General features: G+C 52.9%; 9 protein-coding genes across 9 annotated transcripts; 2 read left to right on the forward strand and 7 right to left on the reverse strand.

The window, feature by feature from the left end:
- Positions 1 to 889: 889 nt before the first annotated feature.
- BDZ99DRAFT_229800 (HPC2-domain-containing protein) lies at positions 890 to 2,901 on the forward strand (the record flags this gene model as incomplete). Its single annotated transcript, XM_033713498.1, has 2 exons — positions 890 to 2,109; positions 2,205 to 2,901. Coding segments are annotated over 2 exons (1,548 nt in total), but the record flags the coding sequence as incomplete, so codon positions are not given.
- A 1,869-nt stretch (positions 2,902 to 4,770) lies between these two features.
- BDZ99DRAFT_495562 (uncharacterized protein) lies at positions 4,771 to 5,878 on the forward strand (the record flags this gene model as incomplete). The annotated part of the gene is made up of 3 exons (XM_033723378.1): positions 4,771 to 4,933; positions 4,998 to 5,474; positions 5,628 to 5,878. The coding sequence occupies 3 exons, from the start codon at positions 4,771 to 4,773 to the stop codon at positions 5,876 to 5,878; spliced, it is 891 nt and encodes a 296-aa protein (XP_033580949.1).
- A 625-nt stretch (positions 5,879 to 6,503) lies between these two features.
- Positions 6,504 to 7,598, reverse strand: BDZ99DRAFT_554110 (uncharacterized protein). The gene has a single exon (XM_033727117.1). It carries the CDS (start codon positions 7,298 to 7,300, stop codon positions 6,587 to 6,589), a length of 714 nt encoding a protein of 237 aa, XP_033580950.1. The 5' UTR covers positions 7,301 to 7,598; the 3' UTR covers positions 6,504 to 6,586.
- Positions 7,599 to 7,834: 236 nt separating this feature from the next.
- Positions 7,835 to 9,504, reverse strand: BDZ99DRAFT_410235 (oxysterol binding protein-like protein). The gene is made up of 4 exons (XM_033716575.1): positions 9,308 to 9,504; positions 8,931 to 9,250; positions 8,772 to 8,880; positions 7,835 to 8,723 (listed from the first exon to the last, which is right to left on the reverse strand). The coding sequence occupies exons 1-4, from the start codon at positions 9,413 to 9,415 to the stop codon at positions 8,046 to 8,048; spliced, it is 1,215 nt and encodes a 404-aa protein (XP_033580951.1). The 5' UTR covers positions 9,416 to 9,504; the 3' UTR covers positions 7,835 to 8,045.
- Positions 9,505 to 9,950: 446 nt separating this feature from the next.
- Positions 9,951 to 11,599, reverse strand: BDZ99DRAFT_459737 (cytochrome P450). The gene is made up of 3 exons (XM_033719227.1): positions 10,541 to 11,599; positions 10,327 to 10,493; positions 9,951 to 10,263 (listed from the first exon to the last, which is right to left on the reverse strand). The coding sequence occupies exons 1-3, from the start codon at positions 11,231 to 11,233 to the stop codon at positions 10,104 to 10,106; spliced, it is 1,020 nt and encodes a 339-aa protein (XP_033580952.1). The 5' UTR covers positions 11,234 to 11,599; the 3' UTR covers positions 9,951 to 10,103.
- A 696-nt stretch (positions 11,600 to 12,295) lies between these two features.
- On the reverse strand, positions 12,296 to 13,885 carry BDZ99DRAFT_436665 (uncharacterized protein). The gene is made up of 2 exons (XM_033717544.1): positions 13,680 to 13,885; positions 12,296 to 13,607 (listed from the first exon to the last, which is right to left on the reverse strand). Exons 1-2 carry the CDS (start codon positions 13,828 to 13,830, stop codon positions 12,790 to 12,792), a joined length of 969 nt encoding a protein of 322 aa, XP_033580953.1. The 5' UTR covers positions 13,831 to 13,885; the 3' UTR covers positions 12,296 to 12,789.
- An 875-nt stretch (positions 13,886 to 14,760) lies between these two features.
- Positions 14,761 to 16,075, reverse strand: BDZ99DRAFT_459741 (uncharacterized protein). Its single transcript, XM_033719228.1, has 2 exons — positions 15,744 to 16,075; positions 14,761 to 15,682 (listed from the first exon to the last, which is right to left on the reverse strand). The coding sequence occupies exons 1-2, from the start codon at positions 16,003 to 16,005 to the stop codon at positions 15,015 to 15,017; spliced, it is 930 nt and encodes a 309-aa protein (XP_033580954.1). The 5' UTR covers positions 16,006 to 16,075; the 3' UTR covers positions 14,761 to 15,014.
- A 1,216-nt stretch (positions 16,076 to 17,291) lies between these two features.
- BDZ99DRAFT_436669 (putative triacylglycerol lipase) lies at positions 17,292 to 19,250 on the reverse strand (the record flags this gene model as incomplete). The annotated part of the gene is made up of 3 exons (XM_033717545.1): positions 17,292 to 18,534; positions 18,627 to 18,974; positions 19,026 to 19,250. The coding sequence occupies 3 exons, from the start codon at positions 19,248 to 19,250 to the stop codon at positions 17,506 to 17,508; spliced, it is 1,602 nt and encodes a 533-aa protein (XP_033580955.1). The 3' UTR covers positions 17,292 to 17,505.
- A 552-nt stretch (positions 19,251 to 19,802) lies between these two features.
- Positions 19,803 to 22,365, reverse strand: BDZ99DRAFT_567692 (uncharacterized protein; the record flags this gene model as incomplete). The annotated part of the gene is made up of 4 exons (XM_033727714.1): positions 19,803 to 20,462; positions 20,518 to 21,897; positions 21,952 to 22,217; positions 22,269 to 22,365. The coding sequence occupies 4 exons, from the start codon at positions 22,363 to 22,365 to the stop codon at positions 20,184 to 20,186; spliced, it is 2,022 nt and encodes a 673-aa protein (XP_033580956.1). The 3' UTR covers positions 19,803 to 20,183.
- Positions 22,366 to 22,393: the final 28 nt, after the last annotated feature.

Here is a 22,393-nt window from a genome sequence, read left to right on the forward strand (position 1 = left end):
TAAAAAGGCCATGTCTCGTACGGAGGGTACCTGCCCAGTGGCTCGCTCGCCTGTGTCGTGGTCGCTCGCAGGGCCAAATCTCGCATCTGCCCATTATAGAGCGTGCGCCCCCGAATACTGGACTTCTGCCAGCAACACTCTTCCTCCTCTTTCTTTCCACAACCACGCTCACAGACTGCTGGCTTTCTTCATCGCTACACCGTCGAACAAAGCCCCTATCATCACTCTTTTCCCGGATTCGAATCGGCCCAAATTCAGCGCTGCAGCTGCCCGCGTCTAGGAAGCGCCGCAACCCTTCCTTCGACACAGACGCCCGCCCGAGTCGACATCGCCAGTGCCGCGGTGTTGAAGGTATCGCGAGCCCGACTGCGTGGTGGTGCAGGCCGTGACCCATCACGCCCTGAGCAATTTCCGCGGCACAAACCCGTCCTCGCCCGACGGCGGCACCGTTTCAGACTCGTGCAGCGGGTTGCAGAGTCTCTACGCTGGCCGGCTGGAGGTTGTCGCAGTATTCCGAGTTCTCGTCGAGCCCTGGTGAGGTGAGTCGGTCACCATGTCGGCGGCCCGAGTTGTTGAGGCGGCGGCGTCGTCGCCTGATGACTCGCCCGTTTCGTCTCCGCCGCGGTCGCCTCATTCGCCCGACGCGCCCTCGTCAAACGATTTTGGCAACAACACGATCCGCGTTCTTGGTGGAGCAAATGCGAATAACGCAGCCCCTGCTATCCCAACTCCACCAGCCACAAGCGCTAAGAGCACCGCCACAACACCCGCCGCCGCAACCACGACCACCACAACGCGCAAGAAGCCCGGGCCCAAGCCAAAGCCGCGGGAACCTACGGCTGCAAACGAGGAGAACAAGCCCAAGGAGCGCAAGCCCCGCAAGCCGCGCGAGCCTAAGGACCCCGCCGCGCCGCCCGTGCCCCGCAAGAAGCGCCAGAAGGTCGAGCCGCCGCAGCATGAAGAGAAGCCGCTGCAGCCCCACCCGCCTGCAACCCGCCAGCCCAAGCTCACCGAGCTGGTGAGCGTTATCCAGCCCGATCGTCCATCGCCAACGCCTACGCCAGCTCCGGTACAGGCTCCACGCCTCTCCGGCAATCCAGAGGCCTTCCAGAACCCAAACGTGTCGCATCTTAATGTAGCTCCCTCAACTCCCCGTCCGGCGTCTAGCGGTCAGGTCTACGATCCCATCCGCGGCGGCTTTGAATCGAAACCCCCAGCTTCAACCTCTAGCGCTCCCCCTCTCTCTCCGCCTTTAAACCGTGCGAGTGCTTCTCCCTCCATCACGTCCTTGATCGACCCACCAAGCTCGTCTTTCAACCAAGCATCACGTTTTCAACATCCATCCGTAACCTCTGCTCCTGCCTCACCTGCGCCCCTGGCAGCCCGTCCCCCGCAACTGGCATCATCGGCTGAACAGCATCTCGTCCCACGTCCAACGAACATGATCGGCTCCACCCCCATGGACCTCGACCCTACCGACTCTCATCTTCAACGGTCCGTGCCAATGAAGAAATCAGACTCTTCGGCCGGCACTACCCCTCCCGTGAAGCCAGCTCGTCAAAAGGAACAGCCACCACCGCTGCCAACAGGAAGCGGACTGCTCTCCGGCACCCCTTTCGGCCCAACTCCTGCCAACGGCGCGCCCGCCGGTACCCATGGCACCAACATATGGCTTACCTTCCCGCTAAAGGGCCAAACACACACCACCATCAACTTCGCACGCGAGGTCGAGAAGAAGTACGGCTTTGCTGCCCTTCATCCTCGCATCGCCGCCCGCCGCGAACGCCAGCGTCAGATCAGAGCAGCAGGCGCCGCCCTCGAGAAAGCCGATGGTACCGGGTCCGCTGACGACATGAGTCTTGATCTGAGCGAGGATGAGGTCGGCAGTAATGTTGAGATGGGTGGGATGGACGGCGATGAGAATAACTCAAACACGAATGGGGATGGGAAAAAGAAGAGGAGGAGGAAGGTGGAGGATTATGATAAGGAGGATGACTTCATCGACGACACGGAACTCGCGTGGGAGCAGCAGGCGTTAATGGCTAAGGATGGGTTCTTCGTTTATTCTGGTCCTTTGGTTACGGAGGGGGAGAGGCAGGTCGTTGAGAGGTATGTTGTGTTCTTTCTTCTCGTCACGTACTCACCATTCTACTCCAATCCTTTCGCACGCCCGCATAATCATACATGTGCTAACATCCTGCCAGAGCCGATGGTACCGTCAAACGTGGCCGAGGACGAGGACGGGGTGGCTCAACACGCGGCGAAACTTCTGGACGCGGACGCGGTCGAGGCGGCGGACCTGGCTCCCGTGGCGGCACCACCGTCCGCAAACCTCGCGTCACGAAAGCAGACCGCGCACAAATGGAGATTGAGAAGCACAATCGCGAGCAGCAGGCCGCCAATCTCGCCGGGAAGCTCGCTCCTGGCGGTGGCATGAACGCCGGCGCTATGCCAGGAGGCGGCGTTGGCGTCGGGCTAGGCGGTGGTGTTGGCGTGGGCGTTGGTGCGTATGGAGGGAGTGTGGGGATGTAATACGCATTACATCTCGCAACTCTCGTTCTCCATACCCACTTTCCCATCATCGAAGGCCTCACATCAAAGGAGGAGGAAACACTTGCATATGTCAGCCCACTGTTTTGCTAACAAAGATCTGTTTTATCTGGGTGTAGCGACTACAAGCGACCTTTCGATATCGAATCTTCCTTCTTCATCCACATCTACTACCATAAATTCGGCTTCCAGGCATAGTAATATTACCCTCGACTCTCCTACCACGGAAACCACCCCAAGATCACACCAGACACTTTCACCACCTGTTTCACGCCCTCTACCTTCTCAATCTGTATCATCTGGATCCGTACCGTCTAAAATAGGCCTTTCCATACCGGAACTTCTCTCCTCACACCCAGCACCTATGATCTCTTCGACTCGCCTTCACGATGAGGTTCCCGTGGTGGAAGTGTTATCTCGACCGTATCAGCAACCCCCATATATACTCGTTCCACATCCATTCCCCTCTCAACCTCTTAATGTTAGATCCGAAATGCCTTCACAACCCCTCTTTACCATTGCACGAGACTGTCGCACCATGACTTCACGGAGGGTACTTGCACGGGCTTTGTCGCCCGACCATCCAACACCGGAATTTCAAGAGCGAGGGGCGCGGGCCCGACTACTTCCGAGGGGGTTGCAAGGGCGCTGGTCTGAAAAATGGAACGTTGCGAGCCGTCAGCATGGGGCCAATAGCCGAGAGGCACAGGCGTTATGGATTAAGGTTGAGTGGTTAAGTCGGTGGACAAAGTTTGCGGTTTTGCCCCTGGTGGAAAGGTTGCCTTGGAGGACCCCGAATACCAGTCACCATAATTTCGCTTTCGTTTGGAGCACGGGTATGGTGGTCTAGCGGGCGTTTGTACCATTACATCTGTTTTTCTTTCTGTCAGGGGTTTGGGATCGGTTGTGCTTTTCTTCTGTTCTTCTTTACTTGCATGCATGGGTTGCCGGGCGGACTACTTCGAGCTCTTCGAATGGGTGACGGCGTTTAGAGTATACCAGTTCCAGCCAGTATCGGGACTTTCTTTAAGCGTGTCGCATGGGCTGGAATCACTGTACTATGTACTATGGTGTTTGAAAAGGAATGCATGGCTTCGACTTAAGGTCCTTCGGGGTGCCTAATTGTGAGTTGAGCGACTGCTGGCGGGGTGTTGTTTTCTGGCTGTGTAGTTGAGTATCCGTAGGTCATATTTCCGTGACTTAGGTTTTCAATGTCTCTTCATGATTCTGTGTGCACCTTTCTACTGCTGTCATGGGTGCTTCAATACATCTTCAGGGATCAGAAATCCACTGTTTTGAATAGCTAGTAACCTTGCTCTGCCACCTCAGACGGCGGCGTCTTGTGTTGGTAAACGGGTACGGGCATGATAGAACGAGGGGACTCCACCGCTTCTTCGCCATCCGAAAGTCTACGTTACAAACCTCAAACCTATTATCTTCATTCACTAGCTCATTTCATTCTCTATCTCTACAGTGCCGAGCATGTGAGGCGAGAAGCTACCGTGGAGTTCCCATTAAACCGCAGGAACACAGGTCTTTGTACACTGCTCTGCCACTGCATGAGGGTCTCGACTTATTCTAAAACATCATAATCCGACGCGTTTATTCTTCCAGCTACCCCTGTAGGCCACGTCGGACGTTGGTGCGTCATCACAGGTCTGCAGGTGTGTATAGTTGCCTAGTAATGTTTGAAGGGCTTCGACGTATTTTCGGAAATCGTCTTCGAACCGTTCGACACGCATATTACCTCGCTAGACTAGCTGGAGGTGCTTTATCACGGGTTTGCGTACACCGGTCTGCAGCCGTATGAGGGTCTTCGAGGTATTTTCAGAAGCCAGCATTGCATCGTCTTGGCTAGGCTCTCACCTCTCCAGACGCCGTCAGGCGCTGGGTAAGGTCGCAACTTCGTCGTCGTCCGAAAGCGGTTAGCGCACTCACCTCAAAATCGACTTCCTTCCTCAACTCCACACTCCGACCTTTCTACACTTTACACCCTTCACTCTTGCCTCGCCCGGGAGGTCCACCCTGCCGCATACATGAGTGCGGCCAGGCCCAAACAAGACCTCCAGACTCCATCTCGCTCATCGTCACGCTAAACCGAGTCTTGTTCATCTCACTTCTGCACAACCTCATCACCACTTGAGACTCCCCAGGGCGGTCCTTCACTTTCACCTCCCACCAGGTCTCTCTCTCTCTCTCCACTCTAAGCACACACCTACCATGTCGTCCTCTACACAGCAGCCGAACGGCCTATCTGTTTACGAGCGGCTGAAGCAGAAAGGGTGCACATCTGAGGGCGGAAGTGGTAGAAGCTGGGCCGACAGGTTCCACTACGGGGAGATACCGTGGAACAATGAGGGTTTCTTTAACCCTGACACCCAGAGTACGCTTCAGGGCTTCGTTCATTACTTCTCACCTAGGCGGGTGTTTATGGCTAACGCGTCCAGCTTATGTCCCCTTCGAAGGAAATCCCCACCTCGTTCCTACGCCGCCGATACTCCCCTTGCCGAGTCCGGGCTCTTCGCCGTCAAATTCGCTATATCTTCCGCCTCCACGTGTCCCCATTCCGGCACATATCCAGCATACGTATGGCCCGTTCCGGCAGACCGACATCACAGCTCCCTCGCAGCGCATCACGCATGACAATGTTGCGGTTGAATATGCCACCCTCTACGCCCCCACCAAATCTCCCACCCCTGAAAGAGCAGAAAAACCGAAAGAGCCCGAACATACGCCCATGGAGGGACTCGATGATCTGGATCTTGGGGCCGAGTCGTCGCTCTCCGAGTACGACACCGACGCCGGCGAGGAGTACATCCCATTCGACAAAGAAGCGCAAAATGCAGCAGAAGCGCGCAATGTGCCACGTCGCGCACGCTATGCGGCCAAGAAACGTGCACAGCAAAGCGGTACATCAGGCGCAGGTAAGATTAGAAACCTAAACAGTCCCTCTTGTGTGGTCTGGCTTGGCGCCGTCTGAGGTGCCCCGGGTTGGGTATCAGGTTGCGCAAAGCAGATGTGTTTAGCCCCTGGTATAAAATGCGTCTCATTGCGGACGACGGCTGACTCTGATTTAGACTCTAAGAAGAACGACATTGCTGGCCCTAGTCAGCCTGCTGGGGGACTCCAGGCGGCGGCAGCCAGCGGCTCTCAGGACACTCTCACCGCATCGGAAGGTAACGATGACGACGGAGAGGCGGCGGGCGTCGACGACGAGCCGGCCACGCCCATAGTGAGAGGTAGGGGTAAGGCTAGAGGCGGGAGGGGTGCTAGGGCTGGAAGAGGACGCGGTGGCAGGGCGAGGGGTCGCGGTCGTAGGGGAGCTTAGGGGCATCCATAGCGGTTTTCAGGGTTAAGAATCTTTTATGGGGAGGGAGGCTGAGAAGCCACTAGCTAGCAATACAATACATTGCCTGCTATGTTTTCCCTCGTGTGCACCGCTCTGGCATCGTCTGAGATCCTTCAACAGCGTTCCGTAAATCGGAATGAGATCGGTTTGAATCATCAGTAAATGTGCTGAAGCATCTCATGCAGTGTTGAGCTAGATTATGCACTTCTAGTCCTTCTACGTAGCAATTCGGGATATCTTACTATCCTGATTAAGGTGATATGTGTATGCCACTTTGCCACTGCATGAGGTCCTCCTGCCTAGTTTTAGGAATCTGAATAGGATGTAAAGTCCAGGACGGCGCGATTTAGGCGGGGTATTATAATCCTATGTGTACACAGTTTCGCCACTGCCTGAGGTCCTCTAGCAGCCTTTTACGTTTCGAAAGGAAGATGTTTTGAACAACCAGGAAACGAGCTAGATTGCCTCAGGCGGCGTCAACCCAGAGCACACCTCTCCAACGCCAACGTCTCATGGATGGTCCAAGCTTGCCTCGATGGCGGATGGTCGCAGAATCTTGCCAGTTGTATCAGGGTACTCAGGTCCATGTAGTTCATAGCGATTCAGGCAGTGTAAAATAGTGTAGTTGTAATCATAGGGGTATATGTAAGAAACCGGTCTCCTAACACCTCAACCCCATCCTCCCCATCAAACACAATCCTCCTCCCCAACGTCCTCCCACGACGACGCCTCCGAGACGCAAGATACAACGTCCCACTCCTCATCCTCAAGCACATCACCCCCCTCAACCGCCGCCCCAGCCTCTCCCTCCCCCTCCCCCTCCTCCTCCCCCTCCTGACCCCCCTCATCCTCATCCGCCCACGGCGCGTGCACAACCAAATCCTCAGTCGCCCACTCATACCGCTCCCCATCCCACCACCCCGGATCCGTCATCCCCCCACAATACCCACAACTAATCGCATGCTCCACCTCCGCCTCCAGCATCATCTCGTCCTCATGAAACTCATCCATATGCCTCAACTCCCTTCCCACCGCCCGCCCCCGCTCGCTCCTGCGCGCCCACCGGGTCGAGCGACACCCATACTCGCTCTCGCGCTTCGGGAACGCGTGGTGGCGCCGCGGCGGGCGCGGCCAGGCCTGCGCCTCGTCGTAGAACTCGCGCTTCGTGAGCGGGCGCGCGGGGAGCGCGGCGCGAGCCGCGGGGTCCGCGGGAAGCGTGCCCCAGCCGCAGATCCGGCAGGAGACGGAGGAGTGGAGGTAGCAGGGGATGAGGAGGTGGGGCTGGGCGCGCTGGTTACGGTGGAGGGCTTTGTAGGAGAAGTATTTCTTGAGGGCGGTGGTGGTGCGGTTGCGGGCGCGGGCGGCGGAGCGGAGATCGGCGTAGGGGGCGTAGTCGTTCATGGTTGGTGGTTGTAGGGGGTGTGGAGGGGAGTGTATAGCGCTGCTGTGGATAGGGTGTGTGAAGGTTGTTGCTGTACTTCCCGCGTGGAAGGTGGAAGTGTATGATTGTGATCTCTGTTGGTTGGGGTTTCTTTTATGGTGTACTGTGGTGTTTGGTTTGTTGTTTGCCAGCGGAGTGTGACGTTTGGTTTGCTGGACAGTATGGCTTATAAGTAAGCGGGCTCAGTGCACTCAGCGAAGAGGACTGAGGAGGATGGCCGAGTTGTGACGTGTCGACGTATTGTGAAGGAACGGCAATATATAGAGGACATTGCGGAGCTCTGGCCATGACGCGGTCATGGTTCGAGTCATCATCGAGCTCCGCCACAAGCCGTAAGGGGCCCTCAGGGCGAGATGAAGTTCGAAAGAAGGGCGCAAGGGCGGTTGTGGAGGTGGCTGTGCAAAAGTGTGGCTGTGGTTTTTTGGCTGGACCACCTGACATCTGCGGGCGCTCATTTGCTAAACTGCACTGCCAGCACCCAGGTATTGCATTATCGTTCGAATATTGAGGATCGTATTCGGGAGGAGCCTGCCTAAGAATACAAAACACAGAGTAGGTTTAGAAGTTGCAGGAGGAAGCAGATGCAATTAGGTCATGAGACGCCCCTGTTTGAAAAAAGGCGACCTACATAGGTCATGTGATATTACAAGAGGTAAAGAGATCCGAACTCATTAGGGAATAGGAAGAAATCACCATACAGTACCACTACTGCGGTTGGAATGGTGGCGCAGAATCTTTCGCCTTCTCCTGGTCAAACAACCATACGCCATCAGTCAGATTGGAATTGATGGCCTCGCCGATACTGTTAGCCAAAGCGTCGAAGAGAGCTGATTTTGGCGCACGGGTGAAGAAGCGGCGTGACCATTCCCGGCCCTCTGCCTTCTCTTGCTTCCGCATCTCGCGCTGTTGGTTCTCTATAACCGACTTTTCTGCGGACGTAGTGTTCATATCGCCCTTGGAAATGGCCTGAGCCACCTTCTGCCACGCGCGTCGCGACTCCATTTCGTCCTGCTGGTCTATCTCGGCGACGGTGAGAGGGGTTGTGTTGGTCACTGTGGGGTCGAACGTTTCGACAACATCCTTGGTCTTGGCGTCGCGAATTGTGAAACAATCGGTCCATTGCCCATCGGCGGTGTATAGCGGCTGCTTCTCTTTGCCGTCTTGATAAAGCGACGCCGTGAAGGTGTTCTTCTTGCCTGATAGCCATCCCTTGCCGCTATAGTCGATCTTCGCGGTGTAGCCAGATGAAGACTTGATGTAGCTGGAGCTGTCCAACTCCACATATGGCGCCCCAGTAATGAGGCCTTCGATGTGGAGTGAGGGAAGGGTGATCAGATAGTCTTCGTCGAATGCATCAATGTGGAGAATGGCGTGGCCAATTTGCTGCGCAAACATCAGCAACCCATCGTTCTGGTTAACTTGCACACTTACCTTGACATTGATTGTCCGCGAGAAAGAAGCCTTCTGGGCGTTGTAGCCTTGTAGCCTGACTCCCGCCTTCGAGTTCCAGATGCTGTACGCCGTGACTGGCGGGTGATGGCTGTACATCAATGAGCGGGGTCAGACTTTGGTGTCTCCATTGTGACCCACCTGACCTGCTCGCTGACCAACTGTGTGGTGCCAGCATCATCCTCCCACTTGCCAAGGAAGAGCTCGCCCAGGAAGGGGTTCAGCGGCTTCTTCTCGCTGCCAAGCTTCTCGTTGCGACTGCTGTACTGCTGCTTCAGTGTGCTCAGGAACCACTTGAGGACGAGGACCGCGCGCTTCTCCGGGTTGTTCTCGTTGGCAGGCGCGACGAAAGTGGAGGGGTGTTCGGCCCAGTACGACGAGTACTCCACGAGGGATGTGGTCGAGAGGATGAAGGGCGGGGCGGTCATGGAGGAGAGGTCGCCATTGAAGGAAGCAATGGACTGGGGAGACGCGATTAGCAAGCGTTCTAGCATGCGCGGGCTCATCATAGTGCAAACCTTCAAGAACGAAGTCCAGGAGCCCTTGGATTGAGCGGGAACAGCTGAATCCTCGGAATCCTTTGGAGTTGACGTGCCTGAGGCGTGTTTTTGGCCGTTGCCGTTCATTATGAAAATGCTAGACGTGTGATTGGTGAAAGGCTGAAGGAATTATGGGGATTTTAGGCGTGCGTGGGCTGGTGCTGGGTAGATATGTTGTATGTAGGTTGTATGTTTGGGGAGCTGTCGCAACTTGAATGTGGCTGAGTTTAGTTATTACATCATTCCCTAAAAAGCAACTCCGTCCCCAACGCGTCAGGGCGTCAGGGCGTCAGATACGCCCCATCCTTGCACAACACCATCGTTTCCATCTCACCCACCTGCAAAGTCCGCATCACCACACCCAAGATGAAATGTCTGCTGCGCGTTTCATCTCCATGACGGAGGCCGGTAACATGACCGCACGGTGTACTATAGATTGCGTAATACCAAGGCCTGTCAGTTTACAGACCTTCGAGTACTTCAGGTAGGCTGATACTCTGGTTCAGCTATAGCAACATTGTGAGATTAGTGACGCTATTTTACAGAGCTTGGGGAACGCTATTGTATTCATACGGATGGCCTTCAGCCTTAAAGCAAGAAAAGGTTACGTCAGGTGTCTTCATTTTTCGTCTGAGAGGATATCATACTGTGCTACTTCCTCATTTCATGTCATCAACGTTCTCAATATGAGGCTATCTTCATTCTGCTACCCTGTCTGAATGCTAAGACTAATCGGCATCCCCAATCCACGCATCGACAACGGATATCAACACCATCAGACCGCCCTTACGGGGCTAAGCGTGCACATAAGTGGCGGCTTATCCCATAGCGTATAGACCTTCTGGTCTGCCCAATCCGCGCTTTCCGGGCAGAGTTTGAGATCGAAATGCCAAAGCACTGTGGCCAATATAAGTCGCATCTCATGATACGCCAGACTAGTCGCCTTTGATCAGCAAACAAAGACGCAAACAATCTCAGGATCGACAACGGTAACTTACTTCTTGCCTAGACAATTTCTTGGTCCATATGAGAAGGGCTGTAGCACGAATTTCTCGTCTCCTGCGAAGCGTTCATCGTCTAACCATCGCTCGGGGATGAATGCTTTCGGTGCGGCGAAGTTGAGCTCCGATTCGTACGCTGCCCACTGACTCATGCATATCGATGTCTGTAGATTTATTAGAGATACTATCACAGTTGGACGACAGCACTTACTCCGCCCGGAATGAAGTCTCCGCAAACTGTAGCGCCCTCAGCTGGAACCTTTCGTGGAAACCCAACTGGGACGGGTGGATACATTCTAAGACCTTCTTCGAGGCAGCCATGGAGGTACTTCAGCCGAGCAAGAGTCTCAATGGTGATGTCCTCTTCAGTGGCAAACGTAGTTCTAATCTCTGTGGTAAGCTTTGCCAGCTTGTCTGGATTTTTCAAGAGATGGAAAGTGAGTCCGCTCAACAGCGTTGCTGTCGTTTCGGTGCCGGCAAGCATGAACAATGATGCATTCGCGTGCATTTCTTCGAGGCTCAGGCCATGTCTCTCTTTTTGCCGCATGACTAGGTTCCAAATATCGGGTTGATCGGTCTCGACAGCCAGTCGACGATCCACGCGATCGGACGAATAGTTGAAATGAGCAAGGCGTTTCTTATTTATCGCTTTGTCGGAGAGGTAAGGTTCCAAAGCGACGAAGAAGGGGAAATTTCGCATCGCTCTTTGCCGGGAATTTTCCTTGACACTTTGGAAAATGACGGCCACCCAGGGATTATACTCGTTCTTTTCGAGGAGCTGCAGAGCCTCACCGAATGTAAGTTTGCCCATGATATCAAATGTTGTGAAGTTGTATAGGTTCACCATGTTGAAAGCCGTACTCGGATCTTTCTTGGTGCCCTGCCTCAGTATGCCGATCAGCATGTCGACATATGTTTTGAAAAGTTTTTCTTGTTCCTTGAGCGCCTTGTCGGAGAATGCGTTCGCAAAGACTTTACGAATACGGGAATGGGCTGGATCATCTATTCCATTGACCATTGAGGGTGTTCCGTTCGGGGCAGTGCCGTAGAATTTGGGGTTTTTTGGTATGTTCCCTGCCGTACCTATCCGATGGCCGTATATGTCTTTCCAAGCCTGACCATCGATATAGCTTAGGTCTGTTGGAGTGATTCGGACGACTTTGCCGTATTTCGCGTGTTGAGCTGATACCCAGGTATGGATTTCTCCATTATACGACGCTAGGAAGAAAGGCAATCGGCTGATAGCCGCTAGCTTGGGGCCTGGAAATCTACTCAGCGGTGCGTAGTATAGGTCGTAAATGGCGTGTCCGACGATGTAAACAGCGAACTTCAGCATAACTTGACTTTAGCGGTTGGTCAAGCGTCACTCGCCTCTCTTCGTTGAGTTCAGACTCACCACAACGAGTGCACTGCTAATGGCAGTAACGACATCGAACTTGTCCAACAGGATTGCCACCAAACCGCTTCCTGATGTTCTCTCGTCAGCCATAGCGCTTCGAAAATTTCGTGATGATGGCGTAGAAATAGTGCACTAATCACACCTAAACTCTTACTCACTTGAACGAAAATGGCTCTTATATACCTGACGGCCTTATTCCCGGTGTCATCGAGCTTCCGAAAACCGAATCAACAATCCAGGTAGCCAAGTCCGAAACCTAGGGAGGTGAGGCTTCTCGGCCCTTTCCTTGGTTCCCCGCAATTGATGGAGGTGTAAAAGTGGAACCTTCTGACGATTTTTCCTTCAAGTAATCTAGTGTGCAATATATTGTCACCGTGCAGGGACGTCAGTGAGGGATCTCCACCGCGCCGACTGCCGAGTCAGGTTCCACGACACCATGCGTGTAAGTAGCTTCGTACGAGGTCGAGATGAAGGGGAAGCTCATTCGTGGGTAGTTGAGAACAAGTGCCTCAAAACAAGTACCAGGGACGGGGAAGTAGCCGAAGGGCATGGGTATAGCACGCGAATCTATCGATGCTCGAGGTAGCGGGGTATCTTGAAGCGAGGTAGATATTTACACTTTGTGAAGAAGTTGACGCGGAAGGGAGTGAAGAGACTCTTGGAATCGGAGAAATCAAACCCTTCCGAAGGCGCTCCGGCGTATGAATGGACCTAGACACGGCTGAGGCAACTGCTTGATCATAACGTTTTACAGCTGGATCCGGGTTTAAATGGCAGCTAACAGATTCACCGGCCCGTCCCAGAAGAGGGTTTACGATGCAGGCCGTTGAAGCGAGGCACCTCGGCCGAGGGTTAGTAAAACTGACTCCATCACTCGCTTCCCTGAGGTTCAGATCCCTGCCATCAAGTTTCTGGTCCTCATCCAACTCCCCTCTTTTTTGGATAGATTCCGAACTTTCGCAGTTCGGAATTCGGACCCAGCGCCAGTGAATGTATCAATTCTCAGACGCCCAACTCCAATCGCTATATCCAAACCCAAAACATGGAGCACAGCCCTATCCTCAAACAACCACAAAAGGCTTCTCATGACCCCGATCACCCAGTCCCCTCGCAAGACCATCCTTCACGACATCCCAAGTGACTCCATCATATCTTCTCCCCTTGACCCCGCCGTCATGCAACGCCTCCCTATACCTCCCCGTAGCAATGCGCCTCGCCATAACCGTATCTCTCGCCCCATGTAGATTCCTCCCCTTCCCCTCCACCAAGTACTCCTCAACCCACCCCTCCTCTTCCTCCTCCAGCGGCAAATCCACAATCTCTGCACCCCTCGCCGCCTTCCGCGCCCCAGCAAACGCACCCAGCGCGCTCGCCACCACAATCTCCAGCAAGCCCCTCCGCTCATCCTCTGGCCGGCCCCGCACGAAGTAAAATGCCTCCACCACGCTCCGCTCAGCGAGGTAGTCCACGAATGTGTCGCGCACCTCCTTGCGCTCGAGCGGCGGCCGCACGGCGTGGAAGTAGGCGAGCGCGAGCTTCTCGTCCTCGCCGCCGCGCGCGTGCTTCAGCAGGCACTCGAGCACCTCCTCGGTGAAGGTGGGCAGCAGGCTCGGGTGCGAGAGGAACTCGACCGCCGTCATGAACTGCTGGCGGTCCAGCGCGTGCAGGCCTTCCATGAAGGTCCACAGCTTCTGCGGCATGAGGGTCTTGGTCGCGAATGCGGCGGCGAGCTCGTGCTCGGTGTGGGTGGAGGGGGAGAGGTCTTTGAGCAGGTAGAAGAGGAGGCATTGTTTTTGCGGGTCGGGGATTGGGGCGTGCGTGATGGTTTTGTGGAGGCTGGTCAGGTCGGATGGCGTGCGGGGGGGATAGTGGTGGCCGACTGCAGTAGAGCATGTTAGTTAGATTAGGGTGAATGGAAGGGATAGGGTGAATGGAGGTGTAGGCGGCATACCTTTTACGCCCAAGGTGTCTACCAGCCGGTCGAAGAAGAGCTTGTTGTCGAGCTTGCGCCGGTTGGCGATAATATCGTTGTAAAGGTTTTCAGGGTAGCCATGTGCGACGGCGGGAGGGAACACCTCCTTGTATTTAGATATATCCAGCATAATTAGTATTGGTTTCTTTCGAAGTGAAGTGCGTTGACTAGGGCGAGGTTTGGTGTTGATGTTTTGATGAGCGATGAGGTCGGAGTGCGGGACGTCTTCCGCGTCTAGTGGTACATGCGACAACACCCCACACCGCCACTATCTCGTCAGTCTTGAGGATACTTTGAATATCTTAGAATGGTATACAGAGGTGTAAGATGGTTGTTCTTGATCGATGCAGACCTATTGGGCCACTGCGGACAACGTTATCAAAGTCTCCAGCGTGATATCCTTTCAAAGTGAACATTTCCAATCCCATAGCTCTTTCCGCACCTCTACTGCACCGAACTATACTTGGAGTTAAGGTACCTAGTCTCTGAACAGATTTGAACCGTTTCCAGTCCCAAGGTCTTTCGTCTGTCGACATGTTCTTCAAAGTCTTCGTTGTTACATTCAGTATTTCCTTCTTACTCTAGACCCTTTCAATTTCTATACTTCACTCAACTCTCTTCAGAGCTCTTATATAAGGACTTATCAGCCATAGGCGGACTCCGTACTTGTGAAATAACCTCGCCGCGAAACTCCAAGAGGTAGTCCATCACGTCCCGGACTCTTCCCTACAATCGGGACTCCAATGGGTTGCTATGGATGCAATCTGGTCGTCAAAGTGGTCTCAATGGCACAATGCTCCAGCCTTTCTATCTTTAATGAAGCGTTTCCAAAATTCTACAGAAAACACGGCTATTCGCCTATACAGGAGCTCCACCGGGAACAACTAAAAACCAAGAGTCTCGTAACTCAATCGTGGGTCGGGATGCGCTGAATTGGCTTTTAAACGAGCTTTACCTCGAAGCATTGTCCCTTCGGGCTTCATGGCCTTCACTATGGGTAATTACGCGTTCCGTTGTCCGATTATGCGGGATATAGTCTCCATATCAACGGAGGCATGCACTTCTAGTGGATTTCGAAATTCAGTGGCCACATAGTTCCTATTGCTCTGCAGATCAGAAAGAAATTAGGCGACAGGACTAAGTATGCTCCAAAGGTATATACAAAACATGCTCAATGCTCTTTAATTTTCGAAGAAAACTCTATGCTCCACTCCATACCTTGCCAGAGCGTCACCATCCGACATTCTTTTGGTCAAGTACTGTGCTATCAGAAACAGCAGCAGCCTCATTTCTCCGGCGTCTTCGGCGGCTGCGCTACCCATTAACCCACCGGCTATGCCTCGCATCTAGCTCCCCCACCCTTGTCGCATCCAACTCTGTCGGCGGCCTTATCGACTGAGGATGAGCATGATGCGGCGCATTATAGCTCTCCGGAGTCTCAGTTGTATACGCGTACTGATTCTGATCTTGCGTCCGCGTCTGCGTATACCCCTGCTGCTGCACCTGCGCGACCCAAGCCCGCTGATCCTCCTTCGAAGAGCTGATATACCCAACCGGGTATCTATTCGCCGTCTTCTGCTTCTCACGGTAGAGGAGGTACGATACGCCCAGCAAGGCGAGAGCGAGCGGGGCGCCGACGCCCGCGCCGACGGCGGCTAACTTGCTGGCATCATTTTGGGTGCTAGCGGTGCCGTTGCTGTTTCCAGATGCGGTGATTGTGACGGTCTGAGTGGTGGCTGACTTGGTTGAGTTGGCTGTCGTGGGGTCCTGCCTGTGTGTTGAATTGAAAATCTCGATGGAACCGGTGCTGCGATCCGTTATGACTTTGCCAAATGGGAGTCCAAAGGGCATGGTTGGTGTTCCGCCGTAGAGGCACGTGTCGTTCGCTGAGTTGTATGTGTCAATATCGCAACAGAAGGTACGGATACCTTGAGCGAGGTCGATGAAGAGGCCGGTGGGCATTATTGGAAGGCCTGAGCGTGCTTTACAAGGATGAGCGGTTGAAGGGGTGTATAGAGAGTACTAAAAATGGTGATTACGAACCTTCTTTGCATAGTTGGAAGCAGTCTGATGCGTCCCAATTTGGATCTGTGCAAGTCTGCTGCGAGATGGTTCCGGCGGTATCATAGCAGAGGCCGTTATCGAGACAGAAATCGTTGGGACCACAGCAATGGGATTGGTTTGCGGATTCGTTGCATGGTCGATGACCGGGAACGACGACTTTATTCGGGAAGTAGCATGTTTGTGAACCGGCACACACTAGATGTGATAGGAGTATTACAAAAAGCAAGGATATCAGATGCATATCGTTGACAAGATCCTTTTAGAACCTAGAGGAGAGAATAGAAGACGATATGAGACCAAAAAGATGAGACTGAAGCAACAGACGACGAAAAACAGCTGGGGCAAACGTAGTATTTCCATAATAGCAGTCTTCAAGTCGACCCCATCGTGCTAGCCCTAATGGAGTGCTGTTTGGGCCAATGAGCTGCATTGCTGTATTGCATAGCCGCTGCTGTGCCGCAACGACCAATCTGAACTCACAGCCCCCCAGCTTGAGCCAGGTCGATGAAACGCACATGGCACAGACACTTTTATAATGGAGCAAGTCGCAACACGTTCGGCTGCGTACGTTGTCAGTTCGTCTTCCCCAAAGAAAGCGGCGTCGGCAAATCACAAAGGCCGGGGTATTACTCGGCCTTGGTGTTGAAAACAAGGACTAGAAGACGGACAGCTACAGCCTTCGTTGCATATAGTATCGTCAGGTAAGACTGAGTTGTGATGAGATATTTGTATTGTTGAGTTTGGTTGATGTGAAGTTTTTGGGAACGTGGTGATGTTCCGGGATAGAATAGTATGGGCGAGGCTGACATGCAGGGTTGTCTGTGACTGGCAGGGCTGGTCAACGCCGTGCATATCAAACTGGCCTTCTCGAGTAAAGAGAGGTGTAGCCGCGTGGGTGGCCATGCGTCCTCGGTAGGTGAACATGTTTTCAAGCTTCTTGATCCTTAAGAAGGCTTGGAAGGTTCGCGGATTTCTAAAGGAGGCTCATAAACAATAGTTTTGACGAATGATTTATTTTGGGGGCCACTAACTACAGACACACCCCCTAATCACTCCACGCACACCCCGTCGCTTCACCACCTTCTAATTGGCTCGGAGCAGCGCGGACCTTCCTTCCTTACGTCTCTACACGTGAATGCTATACGCGAAGCTCGTACGTAAGGCTATATATAATGCGGCACAGCTATACAGCGTATTTTATACAATTTCTTTAGCCGTATATACAGCCGTATATAAGGTTATATATAAGGCCGCATAAAAGAGGCCGTATATAATGCTGTATATATAGCTATATACGCAGCCTCTCTGTTTAATTATGTTATTACCTGCTATGCCTACATGCCTAGGAGGATGCTAAAACCATTAAAACCTTACCTATTTAAGGCTCCTTTCCATCAAGCCTAGCCGGCCTGCATCGCCGCCTACGCTCGCTTTCCTATTCACTCAAGAGGAAGCTCCAAGGAGTCGGCCCGGCCACTCTGGCCAATTTAGAAGGTGGTGAAGCAACAGGAGGGGGAGGAGGTGTGCGTGGAGGAATTAGGGGGTGTGTAGTTAGTGGACCCCTTTATCTTTTCATTCGACTACGTTAATCATAATTGAGTATGTACTGCAATTTGTCGCTGAGACTCAGAAATGCCGCCCATTACCATGGAAAATGGATCCCACTCTAATCATTTACCACTGGGGTCATATGTTCGGTTCGTTAGTACATAACTTAGAGAGGTCTCGCCCTCGACCCTTTTCACTGCTTGATCGAGACTCCAATCGAGCTCAGATAAGCACACCGCCCCTTCTGGTTATCCGGCACAACCTCCATAGCCGTTTCTCCAGGCTTAAACTTCAGCCTCTGATACCCATCCAAGGTCCACTCTTCCCACTTAGGTGTTCCTGGAAGTCTGTATGTGTTCGGGTTGAAGCTACGCACGAAGCTTGTCCAATACGCCTGCACTACCGGAACAATCGGCGCATTCGTGGTACTGTAGCTTGGTGGTGCCCCGCCGTTCACATTCTCAGGCCCCCATATGGCGTTTACCTCAACGGTATGCTTCACACCATATCCGACAGCGTCGTCATCGGGGTCGTGTACGTCCCAGTGGTAGTTCCAGTTAGACTGCAGTCCCAGGCGGCTATAGGCATTGGAGATGTAGATTCCGGGACATATGTAACGAATCTCCCCGTACGCGTTGCTGACTTGTCGCCAGTAGCGACCTGAGTCCGGAAACTGCTCCGCTACGGGATATATGATGCTGATAGTGCGAAGTTGATCCAATGTCAATGCTGGAAACTGACTTTGGAGAAACGCTGACGAGTTTCCAATGCTGTTCGTCAGCTTCGGGATAAAAACGGTACCCTCATTAGTATCGTCCCCATATATTGCAGGCAAACGCAGGAAGTGTCCCTGCTCGTAGGCTCGATAGGTGTAGTCCTGAATGAGGTCGCCGTCGAGGGTAGGGCCGTACATGTATAGCGGAGCTTGCTGGGCTCCCGGAAATGGTGTATTGAAGTTGTTTTCCTGGAGGAATGTTGCATTCAAGCTTCGAAGACAAGACAGCGTGTCTATCTCCTCCAAACATCCCGTCCGGATGATAAGATTATCGTAGGCGAATTGGCTTTCGTCAGCTGTCATCAGGGCAGCAAAAGACTGAGACTCTGCTGCGGTAGCATGAAAGAGATGATCATCTCTGCCGCCGTACGCCGTCACGTGTAAGCTGATTGACGCTGCACCTGCGGAGTTGCCCCCTACGACCACGTGCTGAGGGTCACCTCCGAACTATAGAAGCTCATGGTTAGCTGGTCATGTCCTTGCGGTATTCCGTGCTTGCTGCTCATAAACCCGCAAGTGGTTTAGAGGTGAGCACTTACTTTGCAGATATACTTTTGGACCCACTCCATAGCTTTCCTCTGATCTTTCAGACCATTGTTCAGGCTACCTCCAACAACAACCTCTTTGCCGGCCAGAAAGCCATACGGACCAACTCTGTAGTTGAAAGTGACCACGACGATATTCATGCCGCTGACTTGGATTAGTCCAGTTCCATTGTAGTTGGCATTCGAGTTGGTATTAAAACCACCGCCCTGAATGAAAAAATAGACGGGTAGTTTTGAAGACTCTGTGGCATTCGTTGGAGCATAGACATCCAGGAAGAGGCAGTCTTCTGATGTCTCATCATCGTTCGGATCTTGAGCGGTACCAAGGCAGATCAAGCCATGCTATTGACGGTCAATTGAGATTTTGAAGGGAACGACTGATATGCGCCTTACCTGGTCCGCTATCTGAACAGACTGGTATGATGCTATAGGATCTTGAGGAGCCTGAAACCTTAGTTGACCGACTGGTGGTGCAGCGTATCGAATGCCTAACCACTGCGATATCCCATTGGCCAAAGGAGTTCCTTGATATGAGGTGGATGGAAGGCTAACAAGAGGGCTGACCGCACCCGCTTGTCGACCGAAGGTTAGCAAAGCCAAAACCACCACTCGTAACATTATGGACAACGTTGAGGAGGGCGTGAGGAGGCGACAGAGTTAGTGAAAAGCGAGGTCAGTAAGGTGTTTATATCCACCGACAAGTTCACTTCCTCGTGCGGTCCCTGGAATCCGCATGGTGAATAGTAAGCCCTCGTGGAATTTATATGCCGGATACAGTGCATGACGGCATGATACTACTTGGCCCTGGATTAGCAAGATGTAACGTAGAGGCTTCTCTATTGAATTTCGACCTAGAGCAGTTGCGATGCGGAGACAATCATGACTCGGTACGGATGAATTCCCCGCAGCAGCCTCGTGACATCGAACACTAGTACGGTCAACCATTCCGCGCTCCACATGGAGAAACCGAGCCGCTGTCGAAGAGCTGATGGGGATGGGGATGAAGCTGAAGTGGCATTGTGGCATGAGGAGCGGCATCAACTGAAGAGACTGGGAATTGAAACCTCCGGTGGCCCGAGCGTATATTGTCTCAGTTAGTTATAGGCTTAGCGCACAGTATCTCGACGTTTTTCGTGCCTGTCGTACTCTTCCTCTCACTCCTTGCACAACCCTCTCTCTTCTATCTTCGCCGAACGCGCATATTGGCGATTCCATTTGGGTAACCACCCTAGCAGCATCGAGTCTGGACCGCAGTGGTTCGACACTGACTAGCATATTCGACATCATAGATCCGTGAAGATCCGGGATGCTTGCACGATATGCACCAACGGGCTCTAGTAAGCGCAGGGACTTAAAATTCTCAAACTCACCCTTTAGATGGTGCGATGCATTCTTTTATTGAAAGATTTGTGACTGATGTCGTAGTGAGCATTCTAGTATATATGTATGTGCATTTCCTTCGTATAAACCTTCAGATATCATCCGCACATCTTCAATACTGTCTTCTGCTCTCTCGATAAAACACACGGTGTCCCCTCTAGATCACCCGACCTATGCGGGGGTAAGATGCACATGGGTTCTACCCTCCACGGCCACCTCGACACTACTTTCTCCCGCCGCATCCGCTTTTACGCTCTTCTCAGCGCCGTAGTTGTACGTCTGCCCAGGCACAAGCCTAGAGACCCCAAGCTTGAATATGCCGCTAGCCGCAGACGGATAAAGCACGAGTTCCAAGTCTTTGGAGTCGTGCGAGCGAGCTTTTGCAACTAGAACGCCGGGATAGGGGACCGAGTACAGGATAGGACCAGCGAGGGCCGTCTTAGATGGACCCTAGAACGAAAAGATGTCAGTATTGCAGTCTTGAAAATAAGGCGGTGCAACATACCTCTCCAATCAACTTCTTCCAGTCTTCTTTTCTCAACAAAGCCGCCCTGACCCGACTTGTCCTCATCGCAAGACTGGCATTCTCGGGATCCAACACCTTAGCTCCACTCTCCGTCGTCTTGACTCCGAACCCCTCATCCGACTTCTTGTTGGCCGCCTTTCGGACTTTCTCGTCGCCATACTCTCCCGCCACGTATGCCAAATGAGGGTAGATCGCAAAATCACTTGCGCGATAGTTGCCCGGATCCAACTTGTCAGCGCCCACCAAACCCGTAAGCTCTAGTTCGCCAGATGATGTGAAGTTGACACACTCGTGCCGGAAAATTGCCCACATACGTCTTGCAACATGGTCAAGGTACCCTCTACATAATACCGCGTTGACGAGATCGGTCAACGCGCCACAAAGCCCCGGAATAGTGAAACCCGTTAGCTCAGAGCGGATTGGGAGGATTGACCCATCCGGCTCGGTGAAGTTGGCATTCAGGGACTCCTCAAATGCAGGTAAGAGGCGCTCGCTATGCGTGGTGCCGAACACGCGATCATACACGACCTGCCCGGTAAATCCGTAGAAGTTGCAAGGCGTATATATCCAATTCGGCTCACAGGGGAAGAAGCAGTATGGGTTTGCTTCCCACTGCCGCACCAATGCCTTATCGATCGTGTGAATAGAGTGCGGGAACTCATCTCCTTTCTTGTCACTGAGGCGGAACTTGAGACTCCCGGGTTTCGTGTATCGATGGTCACCCGTAACGGACGTGTACAGCATCAAAGCCTGCAAGAAGAAACCCGTTACCATGATGTTGTCCTCGACGACCGGGTCGTAGTCGGTTTTGAACTTTCCCCATCGCGTTTCCCACTTCCAGAATCCCAAGACCTTGGGTGTCAGCGCCTTTTCAATGGTATTGAGGTAAGCGGACGCAGCGTAGCCGTGGAAATTAGGTGTGTAGATGCCAATGTACATGCCAAGGCAATACATCATCTCGTAAAGCTGGTACCGTACGGCAGAGGTTTGGAACTGGTCGATAACGTTGAACTCACTCCAGTCATCGTGTGCTTTGCTCGCTTGGTCAAAGACATACTGGATGACCCGGAGATCTTCAAGACTCAGTTCTCGGTCGGCATCTGGAGGCGCGGGCGTCGAAAGTGTGTCAATGGAGGTAAGCTCGTTGGTGATGAAGGTATTTCGGGTGTTCCGCTTTTCGGTGGCCTTGGTGCGAGCAGTGGCTGAAAGTCGGTTGAAGTATGTGATGAAAGAAACGAGTAGGCCGAGGGAGATGATGCCACCGTAGGAAAACACTGTCTTTCCGGTCGCATAATATGCTCCTGGAATGGAGAGCGCCCAGATGAGGATTGGAAAAAAGATCCCGCCAGCTCCGAACCACTGAGTGCGCCTTAGTAAGTAGGGAGATGGGCTCTGACTTGGGAAATTACTTACTGCGAATAAAGCTGGAGGAAGAGAGATAAATGTAAGAAGAAAGAATACGCCTCCGAGAATGTTTGCACTGGCAATATACCCAGCCCCGGGAAATACCAGACTAAGGGCTGCAGCTCGGACTTTTGGTGAGAGGACGTATTGCTTCTGGTAGAAGACACTCAACCCCAAAATTGCCTGAGTCGTCCATAGGAGAAGAGTCTTGTTTTGGACATTCTTTCGGTGGGTACCAGATCCCACACTCACGGGAATCAGTTCGCTTTTGCCATCTAGAACACTAAATTAGTGATACTTGAATCTTAAATCCAGAAGGTACTCACCAGAATACTTTTTGCGAGCGCTTTTTGGCTTTCCGTTGGATTGACCATTAGTATGGCCATTCAATTGAACGGAAATGCTTTCTTTGAGGTGCAACATCATAGAAATTGCTTTGCCGCACATGAAA

This window comes from Mytilinidion resinicola (assembly GCF_010093595.1).
Source record: "Mytilinidion resinicola strain CBS 304.34 unplaced genomic scaffold BDZ99scaffold_4, whole genome shotgun sequence".
NCBI lineage: Eukaryota > Fungi > Ascomycota > Dothideomycetes > Mytilinidiales > Mytilinidiaceae > Mytilinidion > Mytilinidion resinicola.

What these genes read in the sequence shown, in the direction of transcription:
- BDZ99DRAFT_436665 (XM_033717544.1), bottom strand. Translation starts at nt 13,830, where the DNA reads ATGCTGGATATATCTAAATACAAGGAGGTGTTCCCTCCCGCCGTCGCA. An exon ending in AGACACCTTGGGCGTAAAAG is followed by an intron (nt 13,608 to 13,679) that starts GTATGCCGCCTA and finishes GCTCTACTGCAG; the next exon opens with TCGGCCACCACTATCCCCCC.
- BDZ99DRAFT_410235 (XM_033716575.1), bottom strand. Translation starts at nt 9,415, where the DNA reads ATGAACGGCAACGGCCAAAAACACGCCTCAGGCACGTCAACTCCAAAG. An exon ending in CCTGGACTTCGTTCTTGAAG is followed by an intron (nt 9,251 to 9,307) that starts GTTTGCACTATG and finishes GCGTCTCCCCAG; the next exon opens with TCCATTGCTTCCTTCAATGG. An exon ending in CGCGGACAATCAATGTCAAG is followed by an intron (nt 8,724 to 8,771) that starts GTAAGTGTGCAA and finishes ATGTTTGCGCAG; the next exon opens with CAAATTGGCCACGCCATTCT.
- BDZ99DRAFT_459737 (XM_033719227.1), bottom strand. Translation starts at nt 11,233, where the DNA reads ATGCTGATCGGCATACTGAGGCAGGGCACCAAGAAAGATCCGAGTACG. An exon ending in GAGACTTCATTCCGGGCGGA is followed by an intron (nt 10,494 to 10,540) that starts GTAAGTGCTGTC and finishes ATAAATCTACAG; the next exon opens with ACATCGATATGCATGAGTCA. An exon ending in AGAAATTGTCTAGGCAAGAA is followed by an intron (nt 10,264 to 10,326) that starts GTAAGTTACCGT and finishes AAAGGCGACTAG; the next exon opens with TCTGGCGTATCATGAGATGC.
- BDZ99DRAFT_554110 (XM_033727117.1), bottom strand. Translation starts at nt 7,300, where the DNA reads ATGAACGACTACGCCCCCTACGCCGATCTCCGCTCCGCCGCCCGCGCC.
- BDZ99DRAFT_459741 (XM_033719228.1), bottom strand. Translation starts at nt 16,005, where the DNA reads ATGCATCTGATATCCTTGCTTTTTGTAATACTCCTATCACATCTAGTG. An exon ending in CTTCCAACTATGCAAAGAAG is followed by an intron (nt 15,683 to 15,743) that starts GTTCGTAATCAC and finishes ATCCTTGTAAAG; the next exon opens with CACGCTCAGGCCTTCCAATA.